Consider the following 23,713-nt stretch of genomic DNA (forward strand, 5'->3'; position numbering starts at 1 on the left):
AAACAGCTTAAAAATATTTGTGGAAATAGCTACAGTACATCTGTTTTTCTTTCTTTTTTTATTTTTTATTTTTACATCATCTGGAATTGCCGGCCAATCGTAGGGCACACATAAACAAACAACAATTCACACTCACAACCGCACCAATGGGCAATTTAAAGTGATCAGTTAACTTACTGTGCACATTTTTGGAATGTGGGCGGAAACCGGACTACCCGGAAAAAACCCACGCGGGCACGGGGAGAACATGCAAACTCCACGCAGGAAGGCCGGGGCCAGAATTGTTTTCTAAGGAAGTTATTTGCTTCACGCAAACTGTCTCTAGCCATTAGCGCTGGTCTTAGTGTTATGAATGAGGCTCATCTGCATCGAGGTAGACAATTTTTCTGCCAAATAAATGCGTATTACCTCATTTAAATACACGCAAATAACAATGGAACACAATCTTTTTGGCAGCGCACTGAGTGAAGCATTTCACTAATGAAATGCTTTAAGTTTGCTCTATTTGTATCAGTTAGTGCCACACAAAAGACACACACTCCTTTTGTGGATTCGGCCCTGAGACTTTATCCAGACATTAAGCTATTTGCGCTTACCCGAAGTAAGATTTATGCAATGTTGGTTCTCCTTACCGGTTCTGGAGCTTAAAAGAGAGTGTCATCTGAGTCAGAGTACCGGTAGCTCCATTGCACAGGTGCAGTGAGGCATAAATGACTGACTGTGACTTAGGCAAGCAGAGATGTTTTTGCTTCGGCAAGCGATGACTGACGTCTCAACAATTTGTAGTGCTCCAGGCACTTGGAACCAGCATCAATAGGGTTGGATGAATTTACAGAAACAGGTCTGCAGTGATAGTCGTCTCTTCAGCCATAGCTTAATGTCAATGGAGTTTGGTCTGTGTGAGCAAATGTGCATGTCCTCTGCTGTAATTCTGAAGGTTTGTGATCATTAATATGTGCAGTGGGCCTGATGAATGAGGACAGGTGAAGGATTTCATCCTCCCATGATGGACTGATTCCCTCCATAAGCTGCCCAACTCCTCCAACCACACTTAACTATAGCATGTGTGGAATGACCTATCGTTGAAACTCATTCTTTAGAGGTCCAGATGTGTGTGTGTGTGTGTGTGTGTGTGTGTGTGTGTGTGTGTGTGTGTGTGTATGTGTGTGCGTGTGTGTTTCAGTTTTAGGGGGTAATTACTCTTTGTCATGTGTAAGAGTATGATTAATGAAGTCCTACTGACAAGGCTGCTAGTGGAGATGTCATGGTAAAGTCTAGTTGCAGTTACTGAGATGAAAAGACCATTTCGACTCTTTTTACCAAGGATTTTTTTTGAGCTGCTGGAGCCGCTATGAGTGAGCCGAAAGTACACATGTCCCATCTGTTTGAATTCAAACCTTGAGATGGGAGGAATTTCCCCAACTATAGAACACAATTTTATCCGACCTGCCAAATACACACACAAGGTCTGAGATGAAATTGTGTAATTGTAATAAAATATTAAATATTAATGTGCAACAGGGTAGAGAAAATCGTGAAATCCGTTAATTGATATGAAGTCTTGTTTAAATCATAAGTATTTGTTAGTAATCATCTGATTCATAGTGAAGTGTTCAAATGAAATAAGGGTAGACATCTTTTGAATTGCAAATGTAGTTTTATTTGTGTGCTGCTACTATTTTTTAATGAAATGTTGGATGAGCCTTGGTGACAAGAACACAACAGAAAATCTCAATGTTATATGTTCTTAGATCCATCCACCCATCCATTTTCCGATCCACTTTATCCTCACAAAGGTCGCGGTGGGTGTTGGAGCCTATCCCAGCAGTCTTCGGGCAGTGGGCGGGGGACACCCTAAACCGCAAGCCAGCCAATCGCAGGGCACATATAGACAAACAACCATTCACACTCTCACTCACACCTAGGGACAATTTAGAGTATTCAATCAGCCTGTCATGCATGTTTTGGAATGTGGGAGGAAACCGGAGTACCCAGAGAAAACCGACGCAGGCAAGGGGAGAACAAGCTGCCGCACCGCTGCACTGTAAGGCCAACGTGCTAACCAGTCGACCAAGGTGCCGCCCATATATTTTCCCACGGACTCACACAATTTCTTCTTGCTCAAGATAACTGTGTAGAAACATCAGAAATATTGCTGTAGTCACTCACACCACATATTTCTTCAAATACCCTTTCAAATATGAGAAATTCAGCAGATGGTGCCGGCTCATTCACTTCTTCCCGACAAGCCTAAAAATGTTTAATTTAAAAAGTGATCAGCCTATAAAGATAGTTCCTGTCATGCAGAAGTTTGTCGCCCCCCCAGGCGGAGAGCAGAAATTAATATGAAGCTCTCACTGTCAAATTAGAAAATCGAGGATGTGGAGTGCTCACAGCTCTTTCGACCCACCCCCATGTGAGCAGTGGATGACTGGACAATAACAGGGCAATTGCACTGGGCTTTGGGGAGAAAGAGTTCCGAAGCTCCCCTCTGTTTCCAAGCTGGTGTGATGTTTGAGGATAGAAGCTGGTTATGAAAAGGATCTTAAGTGTGCAGGGGAAGGGGAGGAGAGGTTTAATTTAGCGGCTGGTGGCACATAGGCCCTCAGGGTTTTCACTTATATTGTAAGAACCACACACCTGCGCGAGACCATTGTGACAGACAAGCGAACTGTGGAAGGTGTCCTCTAAAGAGTCAGGTGTGTGAGGGAGCTTGAAAATTAGCTGCTGCAAGTTTACACATGAAGGTGTGGTCCCTCGAACATTTCCTGTTGGCGCCGACAAACCTCTCTTCCCGTCTGTTCTTATGAATTTTAATTACAGTTCAATTAACAGAGGCATATGAAAAGACCTGGAGCAGCTGGAGTTTCATTGTGATATACTGTTTCAAGGTCAGAGGCGGTATTTTTTTTTCAATGCTCACATTGATGTAGAATCTCAGCATCAACATTCCACAGCAATTACAAGTTTGTGCAGATGTCTGTTTTTTTTTTTGTAACCATGACGGTGTCCATCACAGGCCATTGGGTGAGAATCCCAATATCCGATTTTAATTGTTATTTCCATATGCATTAACAAACCTTAAAATTGTCCTGTTTGTTAACCAAATTTAGAGCTATCAGCCATGGAAATTGCGGGAAACAGAAGACTAAAATAAGGCATGCACCCAATTCTATTTTGTGACCTCATTAGAGCGAAGCGCTAGAGGGATAGTTTATTCCTCCCTTGCCTCACATGGCTGCAAACAACATCGTGCATTTAATTAGGTACACATAGTCATCAGCATTATAGTTTTCACAGTATATAATATCCATGTGGAAACGGAGTATCGCAGAAAAGAAAAGCAGGTTTTGTGTAACTCCACTTTTTATTTAGATTGTATTATTCATTATTTATATCACATAACTGATCAATTTGTTTCTGTTCTTAAACTGAAGTAAGGAAAGTCAAAAGTCTCAAATGACGATCAATTTCATTTTAATCCCTGAGCTGTGTGGTATCTCAATGTGTTTGTAGGCTCCATTTAATCAGGATTGCAATAAATGCAACATTATCCAGAATAATCTAGATGTTATGTTGTTTTCGTCATAAATAAATCAATTGGCTCTCAGAATGTATAATTATTCAGTTTATGAAAATCCACAGGTTACAATGCAAAAATCACACCTGAAAATGTCAGCATCGCAAATGGCTTCCTCTTTGGTCTGAAATTAGTTGTCATCCAATCATACAGTTATAAAGACGTAAACCCCTGATAGGCAGATTTTTGAAAAAAAAAAATAATGATGAAGATGAATTGTGAGATTGAAAATATCTCAGCATTCCAGGATGCCTGCTCCCGATTTCTAATCTCAAACATTCCAGCCTCCCTCCACCTGTGGCTCTAAAATAAGAATGGGAAATTACAAATTACATCATCCATTTGGATTGGTAAATAGGATTAAAGAAATTGGACTATTTCAACTGTTGCAAACATTTAGCCTTGCAATGTGTGGTGACAAACTCAAAACAAGCGTGAAGCACACCCAGCAGTCAAATTAGCAGCTGTTATAATTGGTAGCAGGATACTGAAGTGAGAAGCTCTTGCGAATGACAGGAGTGCTGCTGTGAAAGATTTGGGAAAAAAAATTAGCATCTGAAATATCGGTTATTTTTGTCTACCGATGAATTGGAGTTTTGACCACAGTTGATTTACTAAGAGAACATACAAAACAGGGTAACAATAAAACAACCCACTGTTTGATAGGTGAACTCATATCTTATTCCCTTTCAATTGATATGTACACCATTTCACAGAGCTAACATTTTAGATACTGAATAGCTGTGGACTTTTGAAAAAAATCACATGTGGATGTCACTGTTGTCCAAACAATCCCTTTTCGCAGCCATGCGAAAACAAAGTCAGTGTTCCAACAGAGGCAAGGGAATATTTAATTGCCGTGTGGTCAAATCTTTGCCTCTACCAAAGCCACTACTTTTCAAGAAAGACAACAACCACAAAAACAGCAAATTTCTTGAGTTAGCAAACAGTGCCTTGTTAAAGTTGGTATTATAATAAGAAACCCCCGATGATCTCAGGCACATCACTGATTGATGTGTCCCAGTGCATCCTAGGTTGGATCTCACACTTATTCATATATGCAAACACATCTATGTCCTTCCTCCCCTTGAGGAGAACACGCTTCTTCTCTTCAGCCAGCCAACCAGTGACACTTAGAACAAATATATGGACTTTCATTTTCAAGATACAGCAACTGCATGCGGTGTTGCGCATCGAGTTCCAGTAACAATTAAGGCACTTTAATGGGGATTACTGGAGAATGTGAAAGAGCAGCTGCATAAATGGATTGGCGAAAAGTCATTTCAAGACTGGCCAAAGCCAACAGCCTGATAACCAGGCAAATTATTTGATTACATTTGGCAAATTTGAAATAATCCACATCCGGTGTTTGTGTCATACAAAGTATGAAAGGAAGACACACTGGCGCTAAAAGGACACATGAAGAAGAGGGGTAAATAAAATTAGTATTTTAATTAAACCCTGAAGATGTATTATTTGCATGTAAACAGCCTTTGACCTTTACAGTAAAGCGGAAAAATAAAGTTAAAACTTCTCTTCCATAGACAACCTTTGCTTTTTGGCTATTCAATGTTATCGTTATTGTTTGCCCAACAGATCTCTTCTGGAAAATAGAGCATATTCAGAGCATAATGTGCGCATTGTAGAATGTGAACACACAGAACCGCCAAAACCTCATTGGCAAGAATTAGTCAAATATTAGTGACTTCACAATCAAATTCTGATTTAGATGGACTGGGTCAATGACCCTTGTTATTAATAAGCCTGTCCAGACATTGTTGATCAAGGTGAACATGCTGGATAAAATATACTTGGATGGGAAGGACTACAGTACTGGGTTGGTTGAAAAGTTGGGAAAAATCCTTGATGTCATAGCTCCATTTGTATCTGCCGTGTCCTGATTGACAACCTGTGAATGTTGCTAAGCGACAAGAGTCAGGATTTCTTGGGCTCCCATTTTATTAGCACTCTAGCATGAGGCAATACCTGACCTTTATCGTACCCAGGCAAAGAGGGGCAGGTCCTTTTAACATCATAAAATTTGCTAGTTGGACTGGCAACATATTGTAGGTCACTTGCCAAAAAACGGAAACTACTGCAAAGGACAAAAGGATCTGATCCCAGTGGCAGTGATGTCGCAAAGAGAAAACGTTTCCTAGTTCCTATAGTTACTAGTTTCTGTCTGGGGGCATAAGATCACTTTTCAATGTTGGAAAAATACCGTATGACTTTCTACATTTTTAATGCACTTGTTTTTAACAGCTGTTGTCTGACCTAAGAAGACGGGCATTTATGTTTGCAGAACTGTGTGACTTCATGTCATGAGAAAGAGGGGAAACAACACTTTCAGGACGATGACTAGATGTGACCATTATCGATTTCATTCCTAAGTAATTAGCCATCCAACGACTGCTTCAATTCATCCAAAGTCCTATACATCCACAAACAAGTGTGTGTGTGTGTATATGCTTTCTATTGAGGCAGCGACACTAGAATCACAGAGCATGCAATTATACCAGCAAGCGGAAGATTTCTCATCTGAACATACTAGATAGAATTAAAAAGTGCAAAATGTAATGGGAGAGGTGAAGCGGTGTTGCAAGATGAGTCTAAATCAAGTTTATCTCTCATAACATGGGCAAAATGCGATACATTATTGATGAACTGAAAGGCAGAAGGTCTCAGGACTGTCTGATGCTGGATCATGGCTTGCCTTGTCTTATAGCATTAATTGACACGGAGCTGGCGGGGGCACAGACACGCTTCCATTCTAGGCTTCTGTTTCAGTTTGGCCCATGCATGATTTATTTAGAGGAACACTCGAATGAACAATCACCGGGCTGGTTCAGTCTGATCTTGCGGTCACTGTGCAGCATTGGTGCGATTTGACTCTACCAGGAAAGTGAGCAGACGCGGTGTTTTGCTAAGAGGAGTGCTGACCTCAGACATGTTGTGACCTCCGACTTGACAGTTTATTGTGACCTCAGAGCTCATGTTGTGAATGAATATGACCTCCAATAGATTTTCCTGAAATACATTTATCCATTTAGTGTGTACATTTTGCACTTTCACACTCAAAACTATGCTTTTATTTATATTTTACTTCCCCTTACCCGTGAGTAAAGCAAATGGAACATATTTCAGAAGTTGAGTCATGCTGTAATCAACGTACTGTCAAGGCGAAATGCGAAAACATTTTCTTTGGCTTTTAAAAGAAAACCATTGTGCAAAGTTACATGGATGCAAGCATGCATGCACAATGTCTTGCGGGACGGTTACTATGGTTGGCTGGTTTGGAGTGCTGAAAACGACTCTGATAATGAACCATATGCTCGGCAACACATTAAGCACTTATGGTGGAAAGGTGTGGATTGTTGTGTGTTTTCCCGCCTGCGCCTGTTTCAAGCTACTGAGACAAAATCTGGTGGAAAAATAGCCTAATTTGTTAGATGTTTGACACGACGAGCTTGTATAAAAGGTATATTCAGTTTGGCTACTAAGTTCATGCTAACCAGGTGACTGTCATGCCATCGGTGAGATTTCAACACAACAAAATCTATTCATACCAATCATATAACACACAAGTGTTACTGAATTGGTATTTTTTTCAAACCGTCCTGCACAGTAAAACAGATTGGAGACCCCTGGTTCTTGAGCTGGCATGGTGTTGAGGTTTGTGTGTGCTAAATTGTAGCGGGATCCAACACAAACTGTGGCAGTGTTTACTTTCTGAACCCGGATTTGACACCTCTGTCAGATGGTTTTTGTATTTTGGCCATTGATATGTGTTCGTCCACAAAACAAGGTATTCCACCCTTATCCAAGTGTTTCCATCAATGAAATGAATCATCTGGAATCCTGACATGCTCGCCACATCAGATTGATTGTGACAAATGAGATCACTTCTCTCTGCTCATTTTAAAATGAGTCTGCTCCAAGTTACTGCCCCGAACTATTATGATGAGATGGAAAAGAGGCTGAGCAAGCGCTCCACAAAAATTCTCTCCTACAAAAGCGTCTTCCCAAGAGACTCTTAAATCAATGATGGGACTTTAACATTTTGTTGAAATGATCTCAGGCTGAAATACCTATTTTCTGTGGAAAAAAAAATCTTCATATAATTTTGCTGACCTTGCTCCCCTTTATTCCGCTGGCGTTATCACGACAGCATCCAGAGATCTCTAAGAGTGGAATGAGCCGATTTAAAGGCACACATCAGTTGACGCGAGGTATTTCTCGCTTGCAACTCACAGCCCGGATTCTTTTAACCTCCATATAGAGAATACCCATCATGTTCTTGAAAGCGCCTGCTCCCTGTTCAACAAACCAGTTAATTATTCATGAGCCTCGGTGCAAGAGAGAAAGTTAATTTTCTGCTATCATTAGAGGAGTGTGCCGTGTGGCTCCAAATGAAGGAGGGAGACAATATCCAACTGCAAGCTTGGTTGTCAATCTTTAAGCCCTTTAATTGTTAGCTGCAGAAAGAACAGCTTACCTGTCAGAGTTGATTAATTAACATGCAGGCAATATAATCAACATTTGCAAGTGTTTGTTGTGAATGACACACAAAATAACAACAACAAACAAACCAAAAAAAACGGTGTAGTTTGACATGTCAGTAAGTGAAAGGAGGGATGTTGTTGAGGGTGTTTCCAGGGGCGTCAAAGATTCGGTTTAAAAACAACAACATCATAAATATGTAATTAAAATAAAGTTTGCTCATAGAGTGGCACTCTAAATAGGCGAATGTGTCACAGGTGCTGCAAGTACGTGCGTCACTGCTCAGGGTGAACTGGAAAGCATTGTTGACCGTGATGCTAAATTCCCATTACCTGCATTATGTATTGTTAATTCCACTTGATTGCCAGTCAAGAGTGCCCCAGTACATATCCCGTATCACTCAGGTAATACTCAAGTCCAAGGCTGTTAAGTCTCCTGTCAATCATTTTATGAAAACGACATGTGTAGTCGAGGAGCTTTGAACTCCAGTGTATTCAACAAATAGCAAGGCTTGAAATAACTTTTTTTTTCTTTGAGGCGCACTTTTGCTCATCGATGACAAATTTTGAGGAGCAATTATTTTTTCTGTTAATCCCATGGATCCGAAGCCAGGATTTTATTAAAAAATCCGACAATATAACGGGGCGACATGAATGTGGGACTGCAGATATGAAATATTTTTGTAATCGAGTATTCTCCTAGGGAGCACGTGGCCGAACGGTATGCACATCTGTCGTTCTGAGGTCATGGGTTGGAATTCAGGTTACGGCCTGCCTGTATGGAGGTTGTATGCTCTCCCTGTGCCTGTGTGGTTTTCCACAGGGTACGTTGGTTTCCTCCCACATTCCAAAACATGGCAGGTGAACTGAATACTCCAAGACCATAGGCGTAAAAATGGTTGTTAGTCTTCTTGAGTTTAGCCCGCCTCTCTCCCAAAGACAGCGCGCTCGCGACCTTAGTGAGCATAATCATTTTGGAAAATGAATGGATGGATGGAGTAGTTTACTGAAAATTGCAATGAACAATCGAGGATTAGGATAAAGAATATTTTTACTCAGAGCTATTAAGAAACCATCCATTCATCCATTTTCCGATCCACTTAATCCTCACAGGGGTTGCAGGGGGTGCCGTAGCCTATCCCAGCCGTCTTCGGGCAGTAGGCAGGGGACACTCTGAACTGATTGCCAGCCAATCGCAGGGCGCACAGAAACGAACAACCATCCACGCTCACACTCACACCTAGGGACAATTTGGAGTGTTCAATCAGCCTGCCATGCATGGTTTTGGAATGTGGGAGGAAACTGGAGTACCCGTAGAAAACCCACGCAGGTCCGGGTAGAACATGCTTCCCTCCACACAGGGAGGCCGGAGCTGGAATTGAACCCGATACCGCTACACTGTGAGGTCGACACGCTAACCACCGGGCCGCCATGTTAATCCATCCAACCATTTTCCGATCCACTTAATCCTCACAAGGGTCGCAGGGGGGTGCTGTAGCCTCTCCCAGCCGTCTTCGGGCAGTAGGCAGGGGACACCCTGAACTGATTGCCAGCCAATCGCAGGGCACACAGAAAAGAACACCATCCACGCTCACACTCACAGGTAGGGACAATTTAGAGTGTTCAATAAGCCTGCCATGCATGTTTTTGGAATGTGGGAGGAAACAGGAGTACCAGGAGAAAACCCACGCAGGCCTGGGGAGAACATGCAAACTCCACGCAGGGAGGCCAGAGCTGGAATTGAACCCAGTACCTCTGCACTGTGAGGTTGACACGCTAACCACTGCATCACCGGGCCGTCCCTATTAAGAATCCAAAGGAAATAAGACATTTCGCATCGTAATGAACAACCACTTGCGGAGCTTCCAACAAACAGAATCTCACTTCCAGAGCGATGTGTCTGAATTTCCATGTTTAAAATTATATCAACAACATTACTACATTACTGTAGGATAGTTATTATAGACATTTATACAAGTAGGATAGCTATTATAGTCATTTCTACACGTGGATAAAAATAATTATTCATTCTGTTCAATTACACAACATAATCATTACCGGTACTCTATAGTCACGGCTGTTAAGAAATTATTGCTTGGGTATTTTATACAATTAAAATCAAAATGTGATAAAATGGAGACTGTCGTGAATGACACTTTTCACCACCAAAATGTGCGTAGAAAAGTGGTTGAAAAATGTTGATCACTGTTATCAATTATAATCAAAGTTTTGATATGATTCACTACTTTACGTAATAATCCTCAAGAAAAATTTCAAGGACATAAGAACATTCTCTCAAATTCACACTTTTGAAATGATGATAACATTAAGATTCAAAAATTAAGACGTCAGAATATTGAAATAGATTTAAAAGGCAGGACAAAGTGGCCTAAATAACAAAACTAATTGTTTGTTGAGCAGCACAGTGTGCAATGTGCTTCCCGTGTGTGCGCGTGTGTGAGCGTGATCCCACTTCCTCCTCACAGAGGCAATCCCTCTGGTATAATCCCCAACATTTACCACCACCTGGTAAATTTCCACGTCGTTCCGGGTCCACTGTGACTGGAAAACAGGTGCAGTGACAGAGGACAGTGACAGAGAAAGCGAGGGAGCATTTAAAAGGGGAACCTGAAAAATGGTAAATTCGAGGTCGAAGCACTGAGTTCATAAAAAGGCACTCAGGTCTGTGAAATATCCGTTCTTTGTTTTTAAAAGGTTCTCGTCCATTGCATCTCAAACCCTTTATCACAGTCCCAACTCCAAGTGCCACAGCAATGACCAATATTAAATGACAGTAGTAGGTTTTATTCCCAAAACAAATAATGACTCTAATTGTAAATCAGTGTAAAATGGTGTTGGAACATTAACACTGTGCTTACATATAGAAAATGAAAAAAAAAACTGTACTTAGTGATTCAATTCAAATGTATTCCACATAGAGGTTAAATAAAAATTGGACCCAATGAATGTTTGAAAACATTTCTAAATAGGTCACCATGCTTGGGACCGGCCCTGAAATACCCTGGCCGTTACCATTTTTTCACGGGATTCCCGATGGCCACGCCCACGGTAACAGCGTCACTATTACAACATAAAAATTTCAATTGTTTTCAAGCGTGGATAAAAATAAATGCTAATTCAATTCAGACACATTACCAAATGTTAATCATGCACAAACTTCCAATGTTTCGTTCCAGTGGGGACTGAAAACATCAGGATTTTTTTTTCATTTCTCTCATCGTTATGTCTGGCCATTCATTACACTGGGGCAGCCAAACGCACCAAACAATTTTCATTTGCAAATGTTTGCTCCTCCACAGGTGCAGAGAGCAATACGATTTGCATATTTTGAGTTGAGACCCCAGTGTTTCTGATGAAGAATTCATTATTTACTGGAGCGCTGCCTGTTTTACAGGCTGATTAGCAAGCCAGGGAAAGTTGGGCGATGACAACAATATTAAAGCCGTTTTATAAGCAGCCATGTTTTATGGCTCTTTTCCTAATTGCTGGTGTGATTAGTGAAGTGCGTGTGCCCTTCCAGTGTCTGTCTCTGCTGTCTGACCTGAGGTCTTGCAGAGTGCAAGACCAGAGAACAGCATCGGTGCGGCTGATCTTTTTTGGAGGAAACGTGCATTATCGACCTCCCGCTTTCTGTGGGAGACTTTTTTTCTGCTCTCATCCAAACAAATTGAAGCACTGTACTTTTTTTTTTCCCCACACTAATGATGAAGAAGAACAAGCGTGAATAACAATATTATCTGATTTGATTAACTGGAGTGTTTGAATCCTAAAATTGCAATAATTCCGATTTGGCAAAAGTGTATAAAGCAGTATAAATTTCGTGTCTTAGAATGATTGAAATTGATGCTTTTAAGGCCTCACCTCAATTTTTATGAATTTAGATGTTTATACAAAAGCAATGGTATAATTCAAAACTGCATAATATGTAGATTTTCTCATGGACCTTACACTCTTCTTAACATATTGTTGCATTACTACCGTGCCGTGTTCAAAATGATGAACGACATTGTCTTTGTAAAGTCAGACTATTGGCTATTGCACTTGTATTTGATATCATTATAATGTCCAAGTGTCCATAATGCAGTTGCCGGTCTGTACAGTACAGTAGACTCTATATAAACTGTACTGCACAAAAGTCTTCTACTTTTACCAGTGGCCAAATGGTCTTCTATAACATCGATTTGCACGTAGCAGCGCGCAGACCTCCAACCAGGCAAAATAAAATCATAGGGCTGTGTATTTGGGTTTGTTTATCCAGCTCTCTGTTCGCTGTTAGTTGTTTGTTGTCAATGTTTGATCCACTCTCGCATGTGTCCACGAATGTTATGACTTGGTCATTCGCAATAATACTGACCTCAAAGTAAAGTATGTCTTTTTTTTCTTAAGTATTATCATTTCATTTATAATGAAAAACTTAGACAAGGTTCACTTTTTTTCTAGATTAGCAAGAAAAAAGCTCTCACTGGTGGGTTATTTATATCCACGCATACAACCTCTTGCCCCAAATCCCTTGGGAAATGCTGCAGGTTCTATGCACGTGACCCTAATGAGGTCAAGTGCTCTTGAAAATGGATCAATGTTCAGAAGCTGATGCGTTAATTGATGTGTTGGATCAAGGTTGGACTATTTTCTCACCACAACCAAACCACAGTGGTTCGTCTGAAACCATACAGTTAATGGGCTTCAAGTGTTAGTTTAAAATTACTATGTACATTAAGCGGGTTCACTGTTGTAGACTGTTTTAACGCCACATTGTGCCTTCAACCTCAAACGTCCAACAATTTGGTGTGCCTCAGTATTCTTAAATTGAAGCATAGAAACTCCTCTGAACTGATAAAGACGAACAGTCAAAAAGTGGCTCGATGGAGCTGCGAAGTCAAACCATCATTCCTTTTTTTCCTGTAGAAAATATCAGGTCCTTGGCGGATGTTACACATCTCAGCCTCAGATTGACCTGAAAATGTCTCCTGGAAGAAGTTCATTGGTGTTAAAAAGCTGCACCTCTTAACCGCATGCAGACATTGTAAAACACGTTCAGTCGGAATCGGGTCACAGTTTGATTTCATAATTCAGCACACGCCCTGCAGTTTGTCCCAAATTGCACGAATTAATTGCTCTGCTTTGCTGCAGCCCAATTTTGTGCCCTGGCAGAAACAGTCTTGAACAGGGGTAGGCAACTCTGGTCCTAGAGGCCTGCAGTCCTGCTTGTTTTAGAAATTTCCCACTTCCAACACACATGATTCAAATGAACAGCTCATCAGAGACTGTAAAACGCTGATCGTAATTTTAATCAGGTCTGTTAGAAGAGCGGCGGCACGGTGGTCGACTGGTGAGCACGTCTGCCTCACAGTGCAGAGGTGAAGGATTTGATTCTGGCTCCGGCCTACCTGTGTGGAGTTTGCATGTTCTACCCCGTGCCTGCTTGGGTTTTCTCTGGGTACTCCAATTTCCGCCCAAATTCCAAAAACATGCATGGTAGGCTGATTGAACACTCTAAATCAGGGTTCATCAAACGCCGGGGTCATTTGGTGCCGGGCCGCAGAGAAGGAATAAATAACTTACATTCCTTCCGTTTTATTCATTTCGTAATCTGAAAAATGTTTTATTTTGAAATATTACCGGATTCTCTGTTATATCAGTCTACAGTATGTTACTCTTGACACAGGTGAATGCGCGCTTCTCGGTCACGTGAAATAAAACCCAGGAGCTAGCAAAATGAAGAAAAAACAAACTTCTTTGAAAAGTTTTTTTGGGAAGGGTAAAATGCCCAGCCAGGAGACAGAAGACAAGCCTATGACGTTCAAGAAAAAGAAGGCTACATTTAATAGTCAGTATCAAGAGTCCTATTTGAAATAATGCTTTATCTCAATGGGAGATTCACACGCACCAAGCCTACTCTGCATAATAAGCGGCAATGGTGAGTCATATTTTTCATGCACTTTTTATTTGCGGCGTATCTTATTTTGAAGGCGTGTATAAACATCACCATAGCGACTGGAGAATGTTGCTGCCGGACGTTCTTCGTGTCATGATTTGTGGTTATTATGTTTCGAAAATACCACACTTTTCATGCAGGTCATATCCTATTATATTGTTGTATCTATCCGGCCTTAAAGCCCGGTCCCTGAAAATATTGTCTAACATGAAACTGGTCCGTGGGGCAAAAAAAGGTTGGGGACCTCTGCTCAAAATTGTTCCTAGGTGTGAGTGTGAGCGCGAATGGCCCTGCGATTGGCCGGCAACCGTTTCAGGGTATACCCCGCCTACTGCTCGAAGACAGCTGGGATAGGCTCCAGGCACGTGACCCTGGTGAGGTTAAGCAGATTAGAAAGTGTCTTATGGATGGATGGATGGAGAATGAATTGATTGAAGTTGAATTTGACTTTTATTTGAATCGCATTGGAGAATGAATTCGCACATCTTGCTACAGGGACGTACCAAATGATAGGCTACGTTTGTCGTAAGCAATCACCTTACTGATTATAAGATGCGTTTTCAGTACTTGGAGAGGAAGTAACGTGACGCAAATTATAAACGCTGTTTTCCTGTTTTCATTTTGCTTTGAGTCTGCTGTATGTTTATCTCTTATCTGTTTTCTCAAATGCGGAATGTGGTTGTGCATAAACCCTCTTCCCTAACAACAAATTTGTGCATAGTGAAAATGCAGAGTGGCTAGGATATCATTAGCCACAGTGGCTGGTGAGCAAAAAAGGTCATGTCAAGCCTTAGCTGTGAGTTCCTAAACTGTCGGAGCGCAGCAGACAGTGCACGGAGTGCATTTCTGTATTAAAATCGATACCTGTACTTGATGAGCGAGGTCCAGACCCAATTGATACTTGTGAGAGTTTATATTCTTTCGATACCACATAATTGATCAGCCCATGACTATGTCAAAGCCTTTTTCACTGATCAGCTTTCCCAGTTTTTCCTTCTGTCTCCTTTTTTGTCATGCTTTGATGTGTCTGTGGAGTCGGACGGGGCTCGGGCAGGCAGCCATGTCCATCTGCCCCCATCCATCAAGCTATGGGGCTGGATGGCACACAGAGGGTGACGGGTAACAGAGAAGAGGCAGATGTTTTGCAGGGACTCGTATGTGTTCACATCCACGAGGGACTTCATTATGGGGAGGACAGAGAAACATGTAGCTGTTTAGCAGCTTATTAAGTCAAGGACACAGTAATCCACATTGCTTTCATTTTGGTCTGGAATGTTGATTGGATGCGCATGCTTAATTTTCTTTGTAGTAAGTAGTAATCTCTGTTTAATATTTAAGTCAAGGTGATGCAGACATCCAGCAATTCAATATCTATTCAGCTAGCCCCCCCCCCCCCTCCCCCGTTGAAGACAGCAGTTTTGGAGCTGAGGAAGTTCACGACGGTTGAACTTCAAGACCAACTAACTCTGATGTTACAATCACTCCCCATTTCATTGAAAGAAAAGAATTAATAAGTTCACATGCGCTTCACTTTTTCTACAGAGCTGTCATCAAACTATTCCATATGCACAAATCAGTTATTGTACACTTTTTTTATTACAATTTTCAAGAGTGGCGGCACATTGGAAAAAACTAATTAGCACATCTGTTTCACAGCGCAGAGGTCATGGGTTCAGGGTTAAAAATTTTGAAATTGTTTACATTTAAATTACATTTGTTTATTTTTACTTCTTACTGAATTAATAATGGGACATTTTAATTTACATTGACATTGAATTGAAAGGCAACCAGAAGAATCAAATTGACTCGTGAGGTTCTTAATGCCGAGCCCGACCCTAAATGGCCAGATTGCTTGTCAGTCATTTGTTGCAGGCCACAAAAGTGATTGGTTGGCCTTCCACTAACTCCGCAAGCAGACATAAGTCAGTCAATACGCTTGTCCTCAAGCAGCCTTAAATATTTACCCTCTGCACCAAAGGCACCCAGCCAGTAAATATTGAATATGAAGATTATTTGGCAAAAAAGTCCAATAGAAGTAGATTGCTGCATATGGCAAAGCACATTCAGAAGACTGAAAGTGCAACCTGTTTTTACAACTATAGTGGGTGATTCATGGTGACCACAGCGATGTCAGAGATGTTATTTCCTTTATGAGGCAAAAAAAAACTGCTCTTCCCTCCGCCAAGCAGGCTATGATGTCCAGGATTTCCGCAAACACATATTTCAATTTTGTCAACTTCCGGATGAAACAATGCACAAAGCATATCCAGGTGTCCTGGTGTGAATTTGGTGCTGATGGAAATTAGAATTGACCTGAATGGAGGTCTTTGCTTGGCTGATTATAGCATTCCAGCGTGAAGTCTATATCACCTCTCAGCTAGATCCTTTAAAATTAACAGCTGCTGTTGCTAACCTCCCTTTGACACACCACAAAGAATAAACAACATTTTTGCAATATCAAACTCAGTCTTCCTGTGTATGCCCAAGGCGGAAAAGCCTGAAACAAAACTCATGGACACACAGTGTTGTGCTGAGTAAATAAATAAGTTCCCCACAAAGGTATTGTGAGGATTTTGGGAATGGAGGAAAGTGAGAAGTGCACAAAAGAAAGGACTTAAGTTCTGATCCGTGAAAAAGTCTGAAATGGTAATGTTGAAAATCTCAACTGTGTTTTCCCCTATAGCTGGATGCCCTCAATTGTCCTGTCTTTCTTTTGAACAATCGGCTCTGCCATGCATTTTCAAAGAAGTGGATTTACTGCAAATCACATTCACCATATCCAGGACCCCCTCTCACCACCCCATGTTTTCTTCTACTCCGCCATCCAGCTTCAGCCTGTTATCATCTACAGGTTCAGTGTTGTGTTGCGTGCCGCACCATAAATCACAAAATATGTAAGCATGGTATTTGATTTGAGTTGCCAGACCAATAAATAGGCCTGAGGTTATACGCAAGGCAAAAACTAAAGGCTGGGTGCACCACTTAATGTCCCCCCCCCCCCCCCCCCCAAGATGATTTCACTATAATATAGATGTTCCATTCCATAACAGTGTGTGTGTGTGTGTGTGGGGGGGGGGGGGGGGTTAAATCTGAAAACAACCAAAATTTATTAGTCCAAATATTTTGCATACACGAGGATTTGAGATAAGCATATAAAGAGCAAATATTTATCAATTATCAGCAAACAGTGGTTTGAAGAGGTGGCCGTTGTAGGGTAATACATTTATATCACAGCTGAGGACTTATTTTTCTCAATCTGGACTTAACTTTTACTGCTGCCCTCAAAAAATAAAACAAAACAAAACCAAAAAAAACATCTCAGTCTGACAAGACTAGAAATGGGGAAAGTCAGCTCACTAGAGAACTATCACATTCTGAATTCAAGTGATACATTTTTCATCAATGCAGTCACACCTTCAGACATCACACACAGTATCTTGCCAAGCACTGAAAGATCCTCATCCTCTGATCTTGATGAAAGACAAAAAACAAGAAATGTAAGCGGGAACCATATTTAAAATAACAGTGCTCATACTTTGTGCTATATTGCGCGGTCAAACTTTTCATTTTTATCTTTTTTTTTTTTTTTTTTTTTTACTATTATTATTGTGGAACAGCTGGTGGCTCATATGGATGGCAAGAATTATTGAGATTCTCGGTTATTGATCAAATATGTCAATAATGGAAATAAGTCACAGTTTTTCACAAGCTTTGTTTATATAGCCCATTTCAGACACAAGATAATACAGGGTGCTTGACATGATTAAAAGCACAACATTTAAAAGCATTACAAGAAGTGAAGACAGCAAGAAAAAGATTTTTGAAAATGGAAAAATACCTCTCATAGGCATAGAAAGAATGAACAATTTGTAACTTGGACTTAAAAGCATTCATGCTTGGGGCTAGCTTCATTTTGGCAGCTTGTTCCATTTGTGTGCAGCATGACAGCTAAATGTTGCTTCACCATGTTTGCTTTGCACTTTGGCACGCGTCTGCATACTCCAAAGCTTTTCTGGGTTGTAATCCCATCAGCATTTCTTTCATATATTCAAGGACCAAAGTGATTTTTGAACAATCGTGTAATTGACAATGACACCTTTTTGGCTTCACTACTTAAATTTTTATTCTGCATGCACCAATATTTTCATTCCAATTCTTGTTTCGGATTTTTGATTTTGAAATCACTGTCACTTATCAAATCTTGTCGAGAAAGAAGTGTGAAATTTTACTACACCTGAGAAAAAGCATGCATGTGCGAGCTGCTCACTCTGGGGAATCTTTGAGGATGAGCCCAGCCTTTCTGTAAAGGAAACTGATTTGCAACTCATGTATCCATAGTCGTTTTCTTCCGACAACTGCCTTGATACTTGTGACCTGAGGTGAGGGCGTGTCAAAATCGACCAGTAAATTAAGAGCTTTGTCTTTTAGGTCAGCACTTTCTCTCCCCCACGCAAGAGATATGTCTGTCAATTTTGCATTTCATTTTCTGCCCCATGGGGATAAATTCATCGACACTCCTCCTTTTGAGGTAGGATGTCAACCCACAGGCTACAAGCTACCCTCTACTTGGATTTGGAAGTACTGCTTCGCATCCCCAGAGCTTCACACTCATCTATGAACCATCGCAGTAAACCATCATGGCCGCATAATTGTAAAATGGTAAAAATTAGATCCTCAGGCCACCACTTTTTTTTTTAAACATTGAATTCACCTACATTTGGTCCATGAAGATAGCAGACAGAGCAAGTGACACAGGACACCCTTGGTGGACTCTTAACGTCCATGTGGCAGGTGTTCAATGTAAACGGTGCAAATGAAAATCAAATTTCAATTTTCGGCAGTTGGCGGGCAGCTCATCTAAAACTAGGTAATGGTTGAGTGCCTTGCTGCATCGATGTAGGCCAATCAGATGACATAGTTGACGCGGCCCCGCTCGGCCTCAGACGGCCATCGCTTTCAAGTGCTTAAGATTTTATTCAGTTTTGATTGGTTTCTTCAGTTGTTGTGTGGTTTCTTTTTTGTTGATCTATTTTTTGTTTTTGAGCTTGCAATCTAGGGCAAGTAGGGGAAAACCCCCCACTGAATGCCTGGAATTGAAACAGAGGTGCAATTCAAGAGCTTCACTGCGTATACCTTGTTGTACTCACAGCTTTTTGCCTCATGGCCAACCTGTCCTTTGCATTATCTGTAACAAGCAAGGGGGGTGGTCTTGCATTTCTCTCTTGGCTGACAACTTGTTGTTCCCACTTACTGTATGTCTGCCTTGAGCTGACAGCTTTGCTTCCTGTTCTTTTGGCTTTGCCTCCCATCCTTTTTGCACATGTCAGGTCCAGTTTAGCACTTGAAGGCAGGATGTGTCAAAATCGCAGCTCATTCTCTCTCTCCAGGCAGTCCCGTTCCCAAGGTGAGTCAGAGCTCATCAGCACTCTCATGAAGACATAACCCCTCATCGCCTGGCATTGGTAGACAGCCAGCTGTTAATAACCTAGTCGTGTTTTGTCAGGGAAAGTGCTCATCTCATCGGCGGTAGCACAAGTGCTTACAGCAAAGTGTGAGGAGAAGGAAAGAGGATGCAAGGTGCGAATGAGCTAAATGGTTTAAGTGGGAGAGATACATGTGACACGCTGTGACTATGATGTAACGCACAAAATACACGACAAAATCGAGATGAACAAATATGTGTACATAATGGATCTTTCCAGAATGGTGCGGAGATAGTGAAGTTGTCATCACAAATATGATTGATGGGTTTGAGGTGAAAACATGCAAGGTCATGGCCCTCGAGGACCGGGGTCAGCCTTCCCTGCTATAAAGTCAAACCAAATACATTCTTTCAAATACCGGTACATCCTGTTGGTGCTATTCCGCAAAGACACAACACCTTTGAGGCCAGCGTAACAAGGAGTCTTGAACGCAAACAGGACAGGGACTTCTTTGTATTTTCTATTGATTAAAGAACAAAAGTATGCAAGAAAGACTTCTCTTTCTTTGTTTGTCTTAATTTCTTTCTTTGTTTGGTCAAAAAACTATATCGCTTCTTGAGCTGCCCTCATCTGTCTCTCATGTCCACCTCACTCCTTCTCTGCACTGTTACCAGTCACGTGATATCATAACAATTAGTTCCATCAAAGAAATACTCTAACATCATACAGTATATATTAAACAAATAGAATCGAACATAGTCATAAAATAATAATGTCAATGAATTCAATTTGGTTATGAAATATGCCAATTCAACATATCGATAATATGTTCCAAAATACGCCACAAAAATCGACCAATATTAAATTGGCACCTACACATCCTATTGACAAAAATACCACAACCGAATCCATTAAATCCGACCCCACTATGCTGTGGTGTGGTCAGCTGAGGTGCCATATATCTTGCATCTGGTCCTGCCAAAACTGGTCTGCTGGGTGATTCAACCCAGGCCAGCAGGATGGCTCTGAAAATGAAAAATAATTGACAGTGATCCCGCAGCTCTATGGCGTGTTCGGAGATCTATAATTTCCGACAGTCAGTGTATATAGGATGAGTCCTCAACCCTTGTGATTGGATGAGGAAGTCAAGGAAAACGCAGCCTTTGTGTGGGGCGCAGCAGAAGGTTGAGCAGACAGCTAAGGTTGTTGTTTTTACATACCTGTCAACTTGTACGTTTTCCCCGCATTTTATGTTTTTTTTTTTTTTTATCATTTCAAATCACGTATGGCGTATTACAACTTTTATACGGGGGGAAAAAAAACAATTGTGAACCGATCTCACAAAGACCATTTCGGCTCAAATCCAGATCGTCTCACCTGCTGGTAGCCAACGGCAATGCCGTCGTCGATCGCTACTATTGTCACTACAAACCAGCAAAAGTAATCCTCAATCGTAAACTATTTTTCATCGCTGCGTATGGTCGGATTGATAAAGCATGATGTGCGCATGCGCGTTAAGCCGTTGTACGGGTTTTTGTCGCTTTGTAAGGGGAATCGTAATCATTTATAAGAGCAGGTATTAGCCGAGGTTGACAGGTATGTTTTTATTTTGGCATGGTTATGGCCAACAGCAGAGCTGGGCAATATCGCAGTATTTATTGCAGAGACCCTAGAAATGTTACTATTGTGCCAACTCTCCCCTGTCGTCATTGAACCTCTTTTAGGAAAATGTTTACACTTATATATACAAAAAACAAAATAATCAAGGAATCACAAATACAAAACTTTAATTTTAGGTCATGCTTTGTTTTCGAGCCAGTTGGTACAGTGTATGTCTGTGGGCATCTGGTTTCACAAATTCCCATGCATTTCTTTCCATGCCACTCACTGACTTTGTATTTGTCTCCTTTGTAGAGAGAGTTCCTGACAGCTCGGAGCGAAGAGGACATATTTGCTCATCTGGGCCTTGAGTACATCGAGCCTTGGCAGAGAAATGCGTAGGCATCCGGCCCTCCTTGCGATCTGTGACACTCGACATCGTCGTTTGATGCATCTGCTTTCAAGTCTCACTCCTGCTTTTTTTTCTTCTTTTTTTTTAACCTTTCATTTGTTTATTGATGATCCTTTTTGTTGTTGTTATTTTTTTTGGGATTAAATGCTTGTACATGATTCATAATGTTGCTCGTTCACTCTTATCAGGAAAAGAATAAACACTCTCCGTTCAAAGTTCTCCTGTCTCAATGTCAGTGGGGTTCCGTCAGGCCCAGCAAGTACTTCTCTGCCGGGAAAACATTCTCAGAAAAGTAAATGTATTAAATTTGAGAATGAGAATGTTATGAGAATAACATAAATTTAATTTATTTTATTTTCATAAATATGTCAACAAAATTATTCTCTGTATTCTTTACGTCATATTATTTCCACTTAGTCGAGTGGCTTTCAATGTTATTTTAAATAACACTGAAAGCCACTCGATAAATAACTTATTTATTATGGTAGAGTTTTTAACCAATCATATTTCAGATAGCTTGTGTTGCCAGGTCAACTAAACTTGCTCGGGGCCTTCAGATTAAACAGAACAGGCCCCTGTGCGCTGTAAATGAACGGGCACTTGACTTGCAAGCTTGCAATAGCCAATCAGATCATGAGTCTGCGTACCAGGGCCAGCTAGATGGGTTTACGTCGACACTGGACGTGCGCGTTCGGTGATTGGATTAGCGCCTGCTAGAGAGAGCTGTTGCTGCATTTTGACCCAAAATGGCCGAAAGGGGAAGACGTTCATCTGGTTGCAGGACTACTTTCCACACAATTTTCAAGACGGACCTTCCACTGGATTTACCAATTTAAGTTGTTTTACCAAGGCAGCAAGGAAACATCAGAGCACGGCTGGGCACTTACAAGCTACGGTGCGTTTAAAAACGTTTGGGGACACTCGCGTAGATCTGCAGCTCAGTGAACAGGCACTACATTGGTGAGTAAATGAATTTTATTTTACATTTCTTCTTGTTATTTTATTTCATTAGTATTAATGGTCACGAAATAAAATGACAAAGATACAAAAATGTATCAAATCACCTGCAATTTATAATGGCACATTGTAGTCAGCTTTGTGCGCTAAAATTCGTTCAATCTCAGCTGCTCAACAATTTCAGTTATTTGCTGTTGTATAGCCTATTCTCAAAATGCAAATGATCTGTTAATTTTATTTTCAAAGAATAGTTTGTTTTGTTATTGTGTGGTTGGTGTCTTATATGAAACTGCGACATTGCGCAATTTATTGGACAGACTTGTTTATGATCACACAGCGTAATTCGGGTGGCATTTTATTTAGTATTTTTTTTAAACATTTTTATTTTTGACAATATCTGTAAATTTAGTTTCCTGCTCTTAATTGTGAATGCATACTTGATGGTTTTAAATGTTCCTGAAATTAAGTGCTGCCTGACGAGCATATATTGTGTGAATGTACTGTATGTGACGTCACTGAAGGCCTAATGTTGAAACGCACGGCCCGCCACTGCCCAAAGTGTTGTCATGACACATGCAATACAAAGGTGATTGCATGCCTACAAGGGAGACCGAAAGAAGAAGGAGGCAGAAAGAGAAATTGAGGTTGGGCGAGACAGGAAACAATGAAATAGAGGGGTGAGGGCTTGTCGAGAAAAATGTTGCAATCACTCTCTCGGCAGGAAAGTGCTCAGTGTGAAGCAGAAGTAGGACTAGTGGGAATTGAGTGGCGGGTAATGAGCTTCGGATAAAGAGCCTTCTGTGTCGCCATTTAGCCTCCATTTCAGTCTGCGTCCACTGCACATCATTTCGCTGGCATTCAAGGATCCAAAGACTTGCGCTTTTCCTGAGCAAACGAAACATCTCAGCCACATGTTTAAGCGAAATCTGTGGCAAACTGCTACGGTGTTAATCTAGAATGAATGTATGTGTCAGGTGGGCGAACTCTATCCGGCTATCTGTTTGTCTGTCTCCATATTTACGGCTTACTGTACATACTGACTCTGATTATAATGTGTGGATTCAAAATATCTGATCACAAATGACAGTATGGGCAAGAAAGCGTCACAATTTAAATTGCGAGCATGAAGCTGCCTGCATCGAAGTGGAAATGGCTTCCGATCCTAAGCATTAGTTGAGAATGTAACCTGTACCCTGTGAAGCTCACCAGATTCAATTCTTGTGATTCAACTCCTCTTGAGCAAGGCACCTTAACTCATCCAATTGCTCTGCTGTGACGGGGAAAATG

The 23,713-nt window shown here is 41.1% G+C and overlaps 1 protein-coding gene across 1 annotated transcript in view; it reads left to right on the forward strand.

Annotated features, from left to right (window-relative positions):
- dntt (deoxynucleotidyltransferase, terminal) overlaps positions 1-21,657 on the forward strand; it is a 75,661-nt gene extending 54,004 nt beyond the window's left edge. The window contains exon 11 of the mRNA XM_086122070.1: positions 21,373-21,657. Coding sequence (XP_085978196.1) covers positions 21,373-21,459 — 87 coding nt within the window. The 3' untranslated portion in view covers positions 21,460-21,657. The remainder of the gene's footprint in view (positions 1-21,372) is intronic.
- Positions 21,658-23,713: the final 2,056 nt, after the last annotated feature.

This window comes from Hippocampus guttulatus, chromosome 10, assembly GCF_054856545.1.
Source record: "Hippocampus guttulatus isolate MCC_2025c chromosome 10, RoL_Hgut_1.0, whole genome shotgun sequence".
Lineage (NCBI taxonomy): Eukaryota > Metazoa > Chordata > Actinopteri > Syngnathiformes > Syngnathidae > Hippocampus > Hippocampus guttulatus.